At 42.9% G+C, this 16,657-nt stretch overlaps 1 protein-coding gene and 1 long non-coding RNA gene across 9 annotated transcripts in view; both read left to right on the top strand.

Annotated features, from left to right (window-relative positions):
- Positions 1–4,439: 4,439 nt before the first annotated feature.
- Positions 4,440–7,978, top strand: LOC145527091 (uncharacterized). The gene is made up of 2 exons (XR_014069493.1): positions 4,440–4,601; positions 5,632–7,978. It is a non-coding gene; the product is annotated as an uncharacterized LOC145527091 (long non-coding RNA).
- A 2,252-nt stretch (positions 7,979–10,230) lies between these two features.
- The window catches only part of LOC145527081 (uncharacterized), a 39,531-nt gene continuing 33,104 nt past the window's right edge, over positions 10,231–16,657 (top strand). For 4 of the 8 annotated variants that reach the window (XM_081544495.1, XM_081544492.1, XM_081544494.1 and 1 more), the window contains exon 1: positions 10,231–10,784. In XM_081544495.1, the coding sequence (XP_081400621.1) occupies positions 10,605–10,784 (180 nt within the window). In that variant the 5' untranslated portion in view covers positions 10,231–10,604. The remainder of the gene's footprint in view (positions 10,785–16,657) is intronic. The other 4 variants (XR_014069456.1, XR_014069457.1, XR_014069458.1 and 1 more) reach the window with 4 other exon arrangements.

The raw sequence follows: 16,657 nt of genomic DNA, 5'->3' as shown, positions 1-16,657 counted from the left end.
TCATAGGGGACTGGAATGCAAAAGTAGGAAGTCAAGGGCTACCTGGAGGAACAGGCAAATTTGGCCTTGGAGTACAAAACGAAACAAGTCAAAGGCTAATAGAGTTTTGCCAAGAGAACTCACTGGTGATAGCAAACACCCTCTTCCAACAAAACAAGAGAAGACTCTACACATGGACATCACCAGACGGTCAATACCAAAAGCAGATTGATTATATTCTTTGCAGCCAAAGATGGAGAAGCTCTATACAGTCAGCAAAAACAAGACCAGGAGCTGACTGTGGCTCAGATCATGAACTCCTTATTGCCAAATTCAGACTTAAATTGAAGAAAGTCGGGAAAACCACTAGACCATTCAGGTATGACCTAAATCATGTCCTTTACGATTATACAGTGGAAGTGGCAAATAGATTCAAGGGATTAGATCTGATAGACAGAGTGCCTGAAGAACTATGGATGGAGGTTCGTGACATTGTACAGGAGGCAGTGATTGAGACCATCCCCAAGAAAAAGAAATGCAAAAAGGCAAAATGGTTGTCTGAGGAGGCCTACAAATAGCTGTGAAAAGAAGAGACACAAAAGGCAAAGGAGAAAAGGAAAGATATACCCATTTAAGTGCAGAGTTCCAAAGAATAGCAAGGAGAGATAAAAAAAAGCCTTCCTCAGGGATCAAGGCAAAGAAATAGAGGAAAACAATAGAATGGGAAAGATTACAGATCTCCTCAAGAAAATTAGAGTTTCCAGGGGAACATTTCATGCAAAGATGGGCTCAATAAAGGACAGAAATGGTACAGACCTAACAGAAGCAGAAGATATTAAGAAGAGGTGGCAAGAATACACAGAAGAACTGTACAAAAAAGATCTTCATGACCCAGATAACCACGATGGTGTTATCACTCGCCTAGAGCCAGACATCCTGGAATGCAAAGTCAAGTGGGCCTTAGGAAGCATTGCTATGAACAAAGCTAGTGGAGGTGATGGAATTCCAGTTGAGCTATTTCAAATCCTAGAAGATGATGCTGTTCAAGTGCTGACTCAATATGCCAGAAAATGTGGAAAACCCAGCAGTGGCCACAGGACTGGAACAGGAATGTTTTCATTCCAATCCCAAAGAAAGGCAATGCCAAAGAATGTTAAAACTATCGCACAATTGTACTCACATCACACACTAGCAAAGCAATGATCAAAATTCTCCAAGCCAGGCTTCAACAGAACGTGAACCGTGAACTTCCAGATGTTCAAGCTGGTTTTGGAAAAGGCAGAGGAATCAGAGATCAAATTGCCAACATCTGTTGCATCATCAAAAAAGCAAGAGGGTTCCAGAAAAACATCTACTTTTGCTTTATTGATGATGCCAAAGCCTTTGACTGCGTGGATCACAACAAACGATGGAAAATTCTTCAAGAGATGGGAATACCAGACCACCTGACCTGCCTCCTGAGAAATTTGTATGCAGGTCAAGAAGCGACAGATAGAACTGGACATGGAACAATAGACTGGTTCCAAATTGGGAAAGGAGTGCATCAAGGCTGTATATTGTCACCCTACTTATTTAACTTATATGCAGAGTACATCCTGAGAAATGCTGGGCTGGATGAAGCACAAGCTAAAATCAAGATTGCCAGGAGAAATATCAATAACCTCAGATACGCAGATGACACCACCCTTATGGCAGAAAGCGAAAAAGAACTAAAGAGCCTCTTGATGAAAGTGAAAGAGGAGAGTGAAAAATTTGGCTTAAAGCTCAACATTCAGAAAACTAAGATCATGGCATCCAGTCCCATCACTTCGTGGCAAATAGATGGGGAAACAATGGAAGCAGTGAGAGACTTTATTTTTGGTGGCTCCAAAATCACTGCAGAGGTGACTGCAGCCATGAAATTAAAAGACACTTGCTCCTTGGAAGAAAAGCTGTGACCAACCTGACAGCCTATTAAAAAACAGAGACATTACTTTGCCAATAAAGGTCCATCTAGTCAAGGATATGGTTTTTCCAGTGGTCATGTATGGATGTGAGAGTTGGACTATAAAGAAAGCTGAGCACTAAAGAATTGATGCTTTTGAACTGTGGTGTTGGAGAAGACTCTTGAGAGTCCCTTGGACTGCAAGGAGATCCAACCAGTCCATCCTAAAGGAAATCAGCCCTGAATATTCATTGGAAGGACTGATGCTGAAGCTGAAACTCCAATACTTTGGCCACCTGATGTGAAGAACTGACTCAATGGAAAAGACTCTGATGCTGGGAAAGATTGAAGGTGAGAGGAGAAGGGGACGACAGAGGATGAGATGGTTAGATGGCATCACTGAGTCTATGGACATGAGTTTGAGTAAGCTCCGGGAGTTGGTAATGGACAGAGAAGCCTGGCATGCTGCAGTCCATGGGGTCACAAAGAATCGGACACGACCGAGTGACTGACTGAACTGAACAGCCACTTTGAAGAACAGTTTGGCAGATCTTCAGAATGCTAAACATACAGTTACTATGTGACCCATCAGTTCCACTCCTAGGTAAACAACCAAGAGAATTGAAAACCTGTCCATGCCAAAATGTATACCGAAATGCTCAGCATTGTAATGGCCTAAAACTGGAAGAAACACAGATACAGTAAACACATTGTGCTGCTGCTAAGTCGCTTCAGTCGTGTCCGGCTCTGTGCGACCCCATAGACGGCAGCCCACCGGGCTCCACCGTCCCTGGGATTCTCCAGGCAAGAATACTGGACTGGGTTGCCATTTCCTTCTCCAGTGCATGAAAGGGAAAAGTGAAAGTGAAGCCGCTCAGTCGTGTCCAACTCTTAGCGACCCCATGAACTGTAGCCCACCAGGCTTCTCCACCCATGGGATCTTCCAGGCAAGAGTACTGGAGTGGGGTGCCATTGCCTTCATTGTAGTCTAGCCCTGTAAGTCTAAATGGTTAAGCAAATTCAGACACAAAAGAGTACAGTCCACATTGTAAGACTTTCACCTGTAAAATTCTAGAAAGTGTAACATTTAGAGGAGAGAGTTAGGTGGTCACCTGTGGCCCAGGTGGGAGAGCAGTAGGCTGCAGACAGAAGCACAAGGGAATCCCTGGGAATGACCCATGTTTCGGCTCTGGTGGTGGCTCCATGACTGTCTTCATTTGTTAAACTCATTGAACTGGACACTTTAGCTGGATCCAGTTTGTTGTGTGTAAATTGTACCTCAGTAAAGGTGTTTTAAGGAATTAGAAAACCAAGGATTTCTGGGAAACTAGAAAATCTGCGTCTCCAAGCAAATGCTAATAACAGTAGTGTAATGGTTCTTATTTTTTTTGTAACTCATCTTCATTTATAGGGGCTTCCCTCATAGCTCAATTGGTAAAGAATCCACCTGCAATGCAGGAGATCCCAGTTCGATTCCTGGATAGGGAAGATCCCCTGGAGAAGGGATATGCTACCCACTCCAGTATTCTTGGGCTTCCCTTGTGGCTCAGCTGGTAAAGAATCAGCCTGCAATGCAGGAGACCTGGGTTCAATCCCTGGGTTGGGAAGATCACCTGGAGAAGAGAAAGGCTACCCACTCCAGTATTCTGGTCTGGAGAATTCCGTGGACTGTATAGTCCATGGGGTCACAAAGAGTCGGACACGACTGAGCAACTTTCACTTCACTCACTTCATTTCATTTATAGACAACTTAATATGAGATAGCCAGTCTGTGAAGCCCTTAAACACATTAGATTATCTCTATCCATAACCCTATGAGGAGCATAATATCATTCACCTTACAGTTAAGGGAACTAGAGTTTGGAAATTTTAAGGAATTTGCCGCAAATCACATAGCTAGTAAATGGCAGAGCTTTGTACAACAGCTATCAAGTATGGCAGGCCTCAGATAAGATAAAAGCTGACAGGGGAGAAGTTTTTATAAAATCTGCTATTCTAATATAAAAAAATAAATATACTCTACTGTTGCTATTTCCTCTTGAGACAAGTTCATTTAGATCTCCGTCAACAATGTCCTCTAGAGGTCTCCATCTTTGTATTGTCATTGTGTTGGTGACTTGATACTGTTTTTTTGTTTGTTTGTTTTATAGGCTGGGTTGGGTCTCTGTTGTTGCATACAGGCTTTCTCTAGTTGTGGAAGCGGAGGCTACTTTCTAGTTGGGGTGTGTGGGCTTCTCATTGCGGTGGCTTCTTGTTGCAGAGCATGGTCTCTAGACGCTCAAGCTTCAGTAATTGTGGCACACGGACTTAGTTGTTCTGTGGCGTGTGGGATCTTCCCCGACCAGGGATCGAACCCATATCCCCTGCATTAGCAGGCAGATTCATAAGCACTGGACCACAAGGAAAGCCCTGATTTCTTGGTATCTTAAAATGACAAAGCTACTAAGGGGAAACTAGGTTCTAACAGGGAGGAAGTGAACTAATCATGTTAAAGTATCATGGAACACATGAGTTACACCACATTTTGTCTTCACAGCAGTTTGTGTGTCCTTCTTATCTCATGAGTTCAGAGTGGCTTGTCCCCAGGGACCAGTAAGAAGTGGAGGCACCCAGATCACTCGGGCTCCAACACGTGCAGGTTTTCTGCTGCTCTTTACTGCCTACATGTCTGGCTGAGGATCCCGGCACGCTCCTCAGGGTAATGGGAAACCACTGAGTAATCTTAAGAAAGGCCCAGCATCTTGGCCTCCAATGCTGTAGGCACATGGGGAATCAGAAAATACTTTCTTTATACTCATCCATTATTGAAGCACACATTGATTTAATCTGTGGAATGGTTTTCTTGTTACATGGCAAGAAATGGAAAAAATTGATTTAGTTAAATTTGTCCTTAAACAAGTTGCAAGCTGGCTATGTGTCTAGTGTCTCAGCAGCTGTACTGGCCCTGGTTGAAAAGAAAGCAATGGTATATATAAACAGCTAGTAGTTTAGGTCAGCAGGATGTTCTACTAGTGAGATAAATTCAGGTGCTAGAGGGAATAAGGATTCCACAGATTTGGGGCCTCAGAGGGCTGGAAAAGCTAGCTGCTTTTGGCTCCATATATTAGGAATTTAGTTTTAGATATTTTTAGTGACAAAGCTCCCTTGTCACACAGCCCTGTGGAAAGAGATTGGATTGAATTGTGTCCTCCCCAAATTCATGTGTTGAAGTCATAACCCCCAGTATCAGAATGTGACCTTACTTGAAGGAAGGGTGTTTACAGAGGTAATCAAGTTAAAGTGAGGTCCTTAGGGTGATTCCTGAAGTAGTATCACTAGTGTCCTCAGTTTTATAAAAAAAAAAAAAACAAAAGGAAGGGGTGGGATTTGCACACAAAGATACAGACAGAGGTAAGATGATAAGAGACACAGGTGACAAAGGGTCCACAAGTCCAGGAGGAAGGCTAAAACAGGCCCTTCCCTCATATCCCTCAGAAGGAACCCCTGCCAGCCACACCTTGGTTTTGGACTTCCACCATCCAGAACTGGGAGACAGTAAGTTTCTGTTGCTTAAGCTCACTCCATGATGCTTTGTTACAGCAGGCCTAAGAAACTAGATGCTGCTTTATTTAAAAGTACCACCCCACAGGCACTGCTAATCCCCTTTACCTGATTCTTTTTCATTTTTCCACACTGCTTATTACCTTTTAATCTATCATTCTATCTATCTATTATGTCTTCCCTGCCAGCATGAATGCTTCACTTTAATTACTGATGTACATCTCAGAGTGGGTGTTCAGCAAATATTCACTCAATTAATTGAATGAATTGATGAAGAAGCCAACATCCATCCACTGAACCTGGAAAGGGGGCTGCCAACAAATGTACAGCCAACCTGTACCTGAGCGGACACAGTGTTCTTTCAGCTGAGAAGGCAGGAGGAGAGTTGTTGGATAGTGATATGGCTGTGCCTGCCCCAGGGAGGTACATGCTAACAGATGTCACTATTTATTGTGGAGGCTTTACATGGAACTTGGCAAGCAAAGCCTAAAATGTACATGCAAGACCAAAGGAGGAAGAAGAACTGAGGCCCCGTTGAAGAACAATGATAAGAAAGGGCTTTGACATACTGCTTGTTATGGCTTGCTGTGATGACATAATAACAAGACAATGATAAAGCATAGTGTGGACCAAAAGTTGGCAAACAGCGAACCCTAGGTCAAATCTGGCTGCTGTCACAGTTTTTCTGGCACACAGCCATATTCATTGTATGTAGTATCCGTAGCTGCTTTTGTGCCTCAGTGGCAGAATTCAGTAGTTATGATAGACGATGACGCGCAACGCCTAAAATATTTACTAACTGATTTTTTAAATTATTTATTTATTTGTTTTCACTGCACTGGGTCTTCCTTGACGCTGTGGGCCTTCTCTAGTTGTGGTGAGCGGGGACTACTCTTCACTGTGGTACACTGGCTTCTCTTGTTGGGGAACATGGGCTCTAGGCTCAAAGGCTTCCGTAGTTGCAGCACGTGGGCTCGGTAGTTGTGACTCAAGGTCTCAATGAGTACAGGTTCAGTAATCGTGGTGCTTGAGCTTAGCTGCTCCACGTCATGTGGCATCTTCCTGGCCCAGGGATCGTACTCATATCCCCTGCATTGACAAATGGATGCTTATCCACTGTACCGCCAGGGAAGTCCCCTAACTGATTGTTATGGGCTGAGTTGTGTCCCCCCAAATACCTGTGTTGAAGTCCTGATCCCCTATAACTCAGAATGTCCCTGCTTTAGGTCTTTCAAGTTTAAACTTTTTAAGTCAAAATGAGGATATTAGGCTGGGCCCTAATCCAATATGACTGGTGTCCTTACAAGAAGAGGAGATTAGGACCCAGAACTGCACGAGGGATGGCCTGTGAAGACATGGAGAGAAGCTGGCAGCTACAAGCCAAGACGAGAGACCTCAGCAAAAATCAACTCTGTCAACGCCTGTATTGCAGACGTTCAGCTCCAGAACTGTGAGAAAATTAATTTCTATTGTTTAAGCCACCCTCTGGTATTTTATTATGGCAGCTCTAGAAAACTAACACACTGGCCTTTTACAGAGAAAGTTTGCAGACCCCCATTAGAGGCAAAAATATCAATGGAACAAAATAAAGAGACTAAGAAACAGAACAGCAGAGTAGTGGCCCCTGGAAGACGTCCGCATCCCGATCCTGGAACCTATGGATATATTATCTTGCACAGCAAAGGGGAACTATGTTTGCTCTCAGCCCACCTTAAAATAGATTATCCTGGATTGTTGTGTGTGCCTCATGTGATCACGTGAGTCCTTAAAGTGGAAGAAGCAGAAAACGAGCCAGAGTGAGGCAGTGTGAGGAGGACTCTGTTGCTGGCTCTGAAGATAGAAGACAGGGGCCCTGAGCCAAGAGATACGCATGGCCTCTAGAACCTGGAAAAGGTAAGGAAAGGATTTTCCCCAAGAGCTTCCAGAAAGGAACGCAGCCCTGCTGTTAATGTTAGGTAGGAAGTTAGGCATGAGCAACTAGGGGTGGCTAGCCGAAAAGGATGCAAGCTGATCTCTAAACCCCACCCCAGGAACACCCAGGAGAGCTCACAGATACACTACCAAAATAACCACAGTGACTTTTCCAACTCCTGCACCTAGGCACACAGTGGATACAAACTAACCATAGGGGCTTCTCCAACTCCGGTACATGCACCCTTGATGCACAGCTGTGTCCTCAAGTAACCTTATGTAGCTAGGAGCCCTAAGCATTCATAAATATTCTATACATGTATACATCTGATTATTAACAGACTGAATTATGGGAAAGACAAGCATAATAGAGTCTGTTGTTATGTAACTTGCAACTATCAAAACTCTCAGTCCACCCCCAGCTAGATGAATATGTAAAAACTCAATTTCACATATGCCCAGACATGTCCCCTTTCCTGATTGAGCGTACACCTGTTTGTATTTTGCACAGGGCAGAACCAAGAGGAGGAAACAGGGAGTATAAAAAGGGAAGCCAAGAGGGACCATGGCCACTCTTTCATTCTATCCACTGTTTAATAAAAGATCTATCTGCTTGAACTGCAACTGAGCTGTAATCCGTCTGTTGTTTTGAATCCTTGCTACAACGAGACAGGAGTCAAGAAATCCTGCCTGAGCTGTAATTAGTCTGTTGTTCCAAATCTTTGTTATGACATGACAAGAACCAAGGGAGAGAAATAAACAGACCTGACATTACCAACCGGGGTTTTTGGCCTCTGTAGTCAATAGAAATTGATCAGAGGCCAGACAAGGAATTCAGGACTTCTACTGCAGCAGGGAGGGGTGAGAACAGGTAATAGGTTCCCTTGCTCACTCCCCGAGGTGGGCATGAGCTGGTTCCTTATAGGGAGTGAGAGTAGGAGTGTGACCAGGAGTCGGGCTGGAGGGCTGGCTTAGGTGTCTTGCCCACCCCTTAGGTGGTGTTGTGAACAAGGGGCCCGAGCAGTACCCTGCTTTTGCTCCCAGCTCTTCAAAAGTGGCATTTGGGTTTTTTGGTCTCCTTGTATCGTTTGTCCAGAATTTTCCCCAACTTCCCAGATGTACAGTTGTTTTTAGTCCCATAGAGTTTCTTTGTACCTTGTTGCTCGAGGAGAGGTGTGTCCAGGTGCAAGCATTGCAGTAAAGGGTCCCAGGTCCCAGCCTGTCTCACTGTCAACACTTTGATTTAATCCAAAAGATCTCTGTTGGAACTTTGACCTTCAGAAGTGTAAGATAATAAATGTGTGTAGTTTCAAGGCACCAAGTTTGTGGTGATTTGTTATAGCACCACAGAAAACCAACACAACATGAAAACTTAGTAGATTACAGAGACTGGTTAACAAACAAGTGGGCAAAGGATGCTAACTCCACATTTCAGCATAGAACTTGTTGTTCAGTCACTAAGCCATGTCTGAGACTTTGCGACCCTATGAACTGCAGCACGCCAGGCTTCCCTGTCCTTCACTATCTCCCTTAGTTTGCTCAAACTCATGTCCTTCCTTTCCATGTTTAATATTTAAAATTTAATTTAAATGTATTGTGAGACAGCAGTGTTTTTTCTATTCTTTTATACCTATCTCATTGTTCAAAAAGACCAATTCGCTTCTTGATGGAGCAGTGAAAAATATTTTTATTGAATCTCAACTCTTGAGTCCATATCTTTTTAGTATCTTTGCAACAAGTACTCTGTGCTGTATCCTGAAATTCCATAGTAGTCTCCAGGAAAATCACCTGTGTGATTATATGAGTTGGGAGCTGAACTTTGAGTGAAAGAAGAACTAAAAGATGAGGCAGACATGGGGATGTGGCAGACATCTCAACAGTCAACCAAGTAAGCTGTCACTTCAAGGGAAACAGAGACAGCATTTTTTGCCAACATAAAACTAGAGTTTTCAAGTGAAAATGGAATTTTGGAAATGTTGTATCTGCCACTGTGAACTTCACAGATTCTCAATACTTTAAGATCAATGATGATATTGATAAATAGCAGCTTTCATATTGTACAATGAAAGGTGTCAACATCTGGAAGATATGCATTAGTCAGTGAACCCATATTTTCCAAATGACCAATGTATGATGTTACAAAATCATGCCTGATAAACTAGCCATTCAAAGTGCAAGACAGACCAGTGAGTTATAATAAAATAGAGTAGAAAAAGTTTACCTATCCGGTTTTAGATGGTATACTGCAACTGACCTATGTCTGTTCAGCTTTTACTAAGAAGTAAAATTATCTAAGTATACTAAAATATTGTCCTTTTCCAACGACATACCTACGTGAGGCCAGATGTTTTAATATACTTCCACAAAAGCAACATACACAACCAGAGTGAATGCAGAAGCACATATGAAAATCCAGCTGTTTTATATTAAGCCGGACGGTTAAAAGATTCTCCCATCCCCATCCCCAAAGGAAAACAATGCCACTCCTAATTTTTCTGGAAAATAAATTTCATTTACATGAAAATGTCCCTTATACAACAGAATGGATCTTTTTGTTATTAAACTTTAAATTAGTACTTCTGCCATCGGAAAGCAGGAATCTTAAAATACTTTTAAGTCAACGCACACCCATCCCCACTTTGCGCTATTGCCGTCAATTCTTTTAATCCTCTGTATTATTGATAAGCTCCCAAACGCCCGCCCTAGGATGGGCCCGGGAACCCCGCGACTCGCGGCTGCAGCGCCCCCTCCCGGCGGCCTTTGGCCGGAGCCACCCCCGGAGGAGGGATGACCGCGGGGGCTTCTGGGAGTTGTAGTTTGTCCTGCCCGTGGGTCTCACTGACGCAATTCCTGTGCGTCCCTAGCAGCCGCCATCCACTCGACACCGGCCGGGAAGAGCCGTGTTCCGTGGGCCGAGTCCCATGCGGGTCGCGGTGACCTGAGCTCTTGCCGGCCGACCTCGGCTGCCCGAGGGCCGTCGCCGAAGCGCCCAGAGCGAGTGACTCAAAGTTGAGAGGGAGAACGAGCGGATCTGGTTGCAAGATCCAGGAGGTCGGCTGGGAGCGAGTCTCCCCCGCATTCCCGCGCCTCCGTAGCTCAGGGCTGCGTGCCGATTCCCTCCAGAGTCAAGGGGGCGGGACCGTGCAGACTAGTCTGGCCTCCCTTACGCCTTCCCTGGCCCAGTCGCGTGAGTGTAGGTGGGAATGAAGGTGGGGAACGCCGCGGCTGCGTGAGAGGAGGGGGCCCAGCCATGGGAAGGGAGATGCGCGTCCTCTGGGATCAAGAGTCCCGCGTGGGCGCGGGCGCGGCGGAGAGATCTGTTCCCTCACGATTCTCTCCTCCCGCAGCCATCGGGTCCTGCCACTCTCTTGCAGGGAACTCAAAACTGGCTGTGGGGATGGCCACCAGGGTCCGGACAGCTGCCATCTGGGTGAGTAGGGATTTTCTTTCGTTTCTGAAAAACTCCCTGAAGACCGACATGTGCTCATCCGTCTCTTCCACGGTTGGAGCCCTTTTGGCTGCTAAGTAAAGTGTAAGTGAAGTAGGGCAGAGGTGACCGCAGGGGTCCAAATGAGAGGCGGCGGCTGTGCTGTCTAGGGCAGTAGTAAAGGAGAACCTAGACAAAATTGAGGTGTATTTAAAAGTCGAATCCTCTTTTCTGAGAGCCAGCTTATGCTTGTCATCTAGTCCATCGTCCCCCTTTTTTTCTTTTTTTTTTTAACTGCGTTGTCTTTGTTGCTGCACATGGGCTTTCTTGAGTCTCGGTGAGCAGGGGCTACTCTCTAGTTGTAAGTGTTTGGGCTTCTCATTGCAGCGGCTTCTCTTGTTGTGGAACATGGGCTCTAGGGCATGTGGCACACAGGCTTAGTTGCCCTGTAGCATGTAGAATCTTCCAGAGCCCTGATCGAACAGTGTCCCCTGTATTGGCAGGCAGATTCTTAACCACTGGACTACCAGGGAAGTCCTAGAAGTGTCTCTTTTAAATAGCATCATTCTTTTTTTTTTTTTAATAAATCAGTCTGTCAATCCTTGTACTTAACTGGAACACTTCTTGATCTTGATCGTTAATGTAGTTACTGATATGTTTGAGTTTAAACCTACCGTCTTACTGTATTTTTTCTATTTGGTATACCTGACCTGTATTTTTGTTTCTTCTCTCTTGCCTTTTTTATATTGATAATTTTTTATTTTTTTTCTCTCTCTAAGCAGTTTGGAAATCAAACACATTATTTCTTTCTTTTTTAAAAAATTGAATGTATTACTTTGTATTCAAGTATATCTGAGAATAATGTTGTGATAGTTTCAGATGGATAGCAAAGGTTCTCAGCCATACATACACATGTATCCATTCTCCCCTAAACATTCTGTCCCATCCAGGCTGCCATGTAACACTGAATAGAGTTCCCTGTGCTATAGTAGGTTAAACATGTTATTTCTTACTTAAAAGTTTTTTTTAATTTAAGTTTTTATTTTGACATGGTTTTAGATCTTAGAAATGTTGCAAGAATGATACAAAAGTTGTTTTATACCCTTCATTCAGATTTCTCAATACTAAAGTTTTATTGGACCTGCTTGATTTTCTCTCTCTCTTCATTCCTGACTCCTCTCCTCTTTTTTTCTCCATGTACATACAGGTTTTTTTATCTCTAAATACTGCAGTTCTTCTTACCAATGAGAATAATATTTTACATAACCACTGATTCAAGATATTAACATTAATACAATGTTATTATTTCATTTACAGGTCTTATTTCAATTTTGCCAGTTGCTACTTTATAGAAATTTTGGAAATACTGCCCTTGATAGGTAAAGAATAACTTGAAGTGTGCATTGCAGTGGGTTTTCCTGGATCTTTCATCTAACCTGGAAATGATAGCTTTCAGTGAATGATGTCGGATTCATGATCTCTGAAGAAGAAGATTTAGCTTCAGGATCAGGGACCAGGCTTGATTACTCAGAGCTTTTGTGTGGCAGAAGTTTTATTACAGTGAAAGGAACAGAGAAAGCTTCTGACATAGACATCAGAAGGGGCAGAGAGTGCCCCCCTCGCTAATGTTAGCAAGGGAGCTATATACTTTTTCAGTTGATTATTACGGTAAATCAAAAGAATGTCTCAAGTTTGTAAAGGTCTTACCAGACCCACTCCCACTAACAATAGAAAGATCTTACCAGACCCACTCCCACAACATACAGTTGATAAACATTTTATGTGACTAAGATGAAAGAATGTAGAAAAACATGTTTGTCCTTTTCTCCTTGAGAGCCCCAGACCCCTTTCTTTTCCCAAAGGACCCCAGACTTCTTATCAACCCACCTAAGAATTAACTCACTCAGAAAGTTCCTCAGTCTTTCTTGTCAAGACATAATGGTTATGGAGTCCAGGGCATTCTGTGGAATATCCCGCAGTTTGGGGTTGTCTGCTGCTGCTTCTGATTCGTTTCTGAAGTGATGTATTCTACTCTGTGTCACATCAGGGGCACTGGTGCCTGCTGGTGTGAACTTGACTCACTTGGTGAAGGTGGTGTCTGTGCTTTCTCCCCTGTAAAGTTACTCTCTCTTCCGTTTGTAATTAAGTATCAGTTGGGAGATAATCAGACTAAATAAATATCTTCTTACTCCTCAGACTTTTACCCACTCATTTAGCCCCCATGCATCTTGTATGAGGTTTGTTGTTTTTTTTTAAGAAGAAAAAAATAAAACTGTCTTTATTTGCTGATAGTTTGTTATTATATATAGAAGATCCTAAAGACTCCATCAAAAGAGTGCTAGAGCTAATAAACAAACTTAGTAAATTCTCAGGATACAAAATTACTATGCAAAAATCAGCTGGAGGTTTATACACTGACAATAAAATATCAGAAAAAGAAATTTATAATTTCATCAAAAAGAATAAAGGAGCAATAAACTTAACCAGAAATTGAAAGGTCTATACACTGAAAATTCTAAGACATTAATAAAAAAAAAAAAGGCACAAACAATGGAAATAAATTTACCTTTGAACAACATGAGTCTGAATTGCAGGGAACCAGTTATATGTGGATTCTTTTTCAATAAATACATATGCCAGTACTACCCAATCTTCAGTTGGTTGAATTTGTGGATGTAGAACTGCAGATACTCTGGGCCAGCTGTAATGTTATATGTGAGTTTTCAACTGCACAGGAGTTGATGCCTCTAACCTCCATGTTGGTCAAGGGTCAACTACATATTCCATGCTCATTAATTGGAAGAATTAATACGATTAAAATGTCCATACTCCCCAAACAACCTACAGATTTAATGCAATCCTTATTGAAATTCTAATGACATTTTCACAGCGATATAAAAAATTCCTAAAATATCTTTAGAACCACAAAAGACTACAAATAGCCAAAGCAATCTTGAGGTAGAATAACAAAGCTGAAAGTATCATATGTCCTGATTTTAAACTATATTACAGTGCTGTAGTAGTCAAAACAGTATAGTATTGGCATAAAAACAGACACATGGATCAGTATAACAGAATGTGTGTATGTGTGCTCAGTTGCTCAGTCATGTCTGACTCTTTGCAACCAGGCTATAGCTTGCCAGGCTCCTGTCCATGGGATTATCCCAAGAACACTGGAGTGGGTTGCCATTTCCTTCTTCAATATAACAGAATAGATAGTCCAGAAATAAATCCATGCATATATGGTCAGTTTCCTACATTGGAGCCAAGAATATATAATGAGAAAATAGGTTCTTCAATAAATGGAGTTGGAAAAACTGGACAGCCACATAACAAACAGTGAAACTGGACTCCTGTTCTATACCACAGACAAAAATCAAAATGCATTGAAGTCCTCAATATAAGACCTGAAACCGTAAAACTAGAAGAAAGATAGGGATAAGCACCTTGACATTGGTCTTGACAGTATTTTGGATTTGAAAACAAAATCAAGGTCAGCAAAAGCAAACTTAACTAAGTGTGAATCAGTTCAGTTGCTCAGTTGTGTCCGACTCTTTGTGACCCCATGGACTGCAGCACACCAGGCTTCTCTGTCCATCACCAACTCCTGGAGTTTACCCAAACTCATGTCCATTGAGTCAGTGATAGCATCCAACCATCTCATCCTCTGTCGTCCCCTTCTCCTGCCCTCAATCTTTCCCAGCATCAGGATGTTTTCCAATGAGTCAGTTCTTTGCATCAGGTGGCCAAAGTATTGGAGTTTCGGCTTCAACATCAGTCCTTCCAAGGAACACTCAGCACTGATCTCCTTTAGGATCAACTGGTTGGATCTCCTTGCAGTCCAGTTCAGTCACTCAATCGTGTCCGACTCTTTGCGACCCCATGAATTGCAGCACGCCAGGCCTCTCTGTCCATCACCAACTCCCGGAGTCTACCCAAACCCATGTTCATCGAGTTGGTGATGCCATCCAACCATCTCATCCTCTGTCGTCCCCTTCTCCTCCCGCCCCCAATCCTACCCAGCATTAGGGTCTTCTCCAATGAGTCAACTCTTCGCATGAGGTGGCCAAAGTATTGGAGTTTCAGCTTCAACATCAGACCTTCCAATGAACACCCAGGATTGATCTCTTTTAGGATGGATTGATTGGATCTCCTTGCAGTCCAAGGGACTCTCAAGAGTCTTCTCCAACACCACAGTTCAAAAGCATCAATTCTGCGGCGCTCAGCTTTCTTCACCGTCCAACTCTCACATCCATACATGACCACTGGAAAAACCATAGCCTTGACTAGATGGACTTTTGTTGGCAAAGTAATGTCTCTGCTTTTAAATATGCTATCTAGGTTGGCCATAACCTTCCTTCCAAGGAGTAAGCATCTTTTAATTTCATGGCTGCAGTCACCATCAGCAGTGATTCTGGAGCCCAAAAAATAAAGTCTGACACTGTTTCCACTGTTTCCCCATCTATTTCCCAGTCCAAAGGACTCTCAAAAGCCTTCTCCAACACCACAGTTAATACATCAAACTAAAAAGCTTCTGCGTAGCACAGGAAACCATCAAAAATGAAAAGGCTATCAGTGGTGTGCATATACAGAGAGAAGGCTACATGAGGACACAATGAGGAGATAATGACTTTAACAAGCCAAGGAGGGGGGCCTCAGGAGAATCCAAATCTTCTGTCACCTTGAACTTGGACTTCCAGCATCCAGAACATGATATCTAAATTAAGATAAGCTCTTAGAGACTTGGCGCTTCCACTTCAGAGGGCACAGTGTCCCCCTTGTTGGGGAACTAAGATCCTGGCAGAAGCACATCTGTGCTGCTATCTCCGAGGGCTGTGTCCCACCTTGGCCTAAGCCCAGCAGCCCCATAGTGCCCAGGAAGCCCCAGCAGCAGCCCATCTCCTCTTGTGTGAGTTTTTGTACTAGTTGACAAGTGAGTTTAATTTCATTATTCTTTTACACTCATTAGATACCTACCTACTGTTGGAAAGCTGTGCCTCGCCTTTCCCTCATTTTTTAATCTGCTCTGCTGTTTTAGACTCTAGTGCAGCTTATGATAGACTTTCTAGGTCTGTGTGTCACCTACTTTTCACTTGCCCACCTGTCTCTCCACACGACTTGTAGAGAATTTCTTTCAGTTTGTCTTTTCATTTACTAATTCATCCTAGTGTTAGTTGCTTAGTTAGTGTCCGACTCTTTGCAACCCCAATGAACCATAGCATGCCAGGCTCCTCTGTCCATGGAATTCTCCATAGTGGGTAGCCATTCCCTTCTCTAGGGGATCTTCCCAACCCAGGGATTGAATCCAGGTCTCCTGCATTGCAGGCAAATTCTTCACTGGCTGAGCCCCCAGGGAAGCCCAGTTTATCCTAACTTGCTATTAAACAGATTTTGGTTAATGTGCTTTTTTCATTCCTGTAAGTTCTTTTTAGTTCTTTTTCAAATGTGCTTGCTAAGTCATTTGTCCAAACCCTTGCCAAGTCATGAAGCTTACATTTATGTCTTCAAATATAATATTTGATTTATAAATAGCATCCATCAGTTGCACTGTCTATTGGCCTCGAGGTTTTCTGTTGTTGATTCTTGTTCATGTTATTGTGTTTTCTGAAAGCTTTTCTTGTGGGCTGGTCATTTGTTCTTAAAAATATCTTCAAAGGAAAAATTTAAGATGTGGGATGAGGGTACCTTACTCCAAAATACTCTGAAATACTTTGAAGCAGATTCAGTTATTTCATCTGTATGTACTTCACTAGGCATTAAAAAACCTATGTTTTCTTAAGTAATTATCATACTACTATTTCACCTAACAAAGTAATTCCCTGGTGTCATATAATACCTGCTCTTTGTTCAGATTCCCATTTCTCTTTTTAATGTTG

The sequence above is a fragment of the Giraffa tippelskirchi genome, chromosome 11 (assembly GCF_054371585.1).
Source record: "Giraffa tippelskirchi isolate mGirTip1 chromosome 11, T2T-mGirTip1v1.2.pri, whole genome shotgun sequence".
Lineage (NCBI taxonomy): Eukaryota > Metazoa > Chordata > Mammalia > Artiodactyla > Giraffidae > Giraffa > Giraffa tippelskirchi.
The sequence above is the reverse complement of the archived record's forward strand: the minus strand, read 5'-3'. Positions and strand labels throughout refer to the sequence as shown.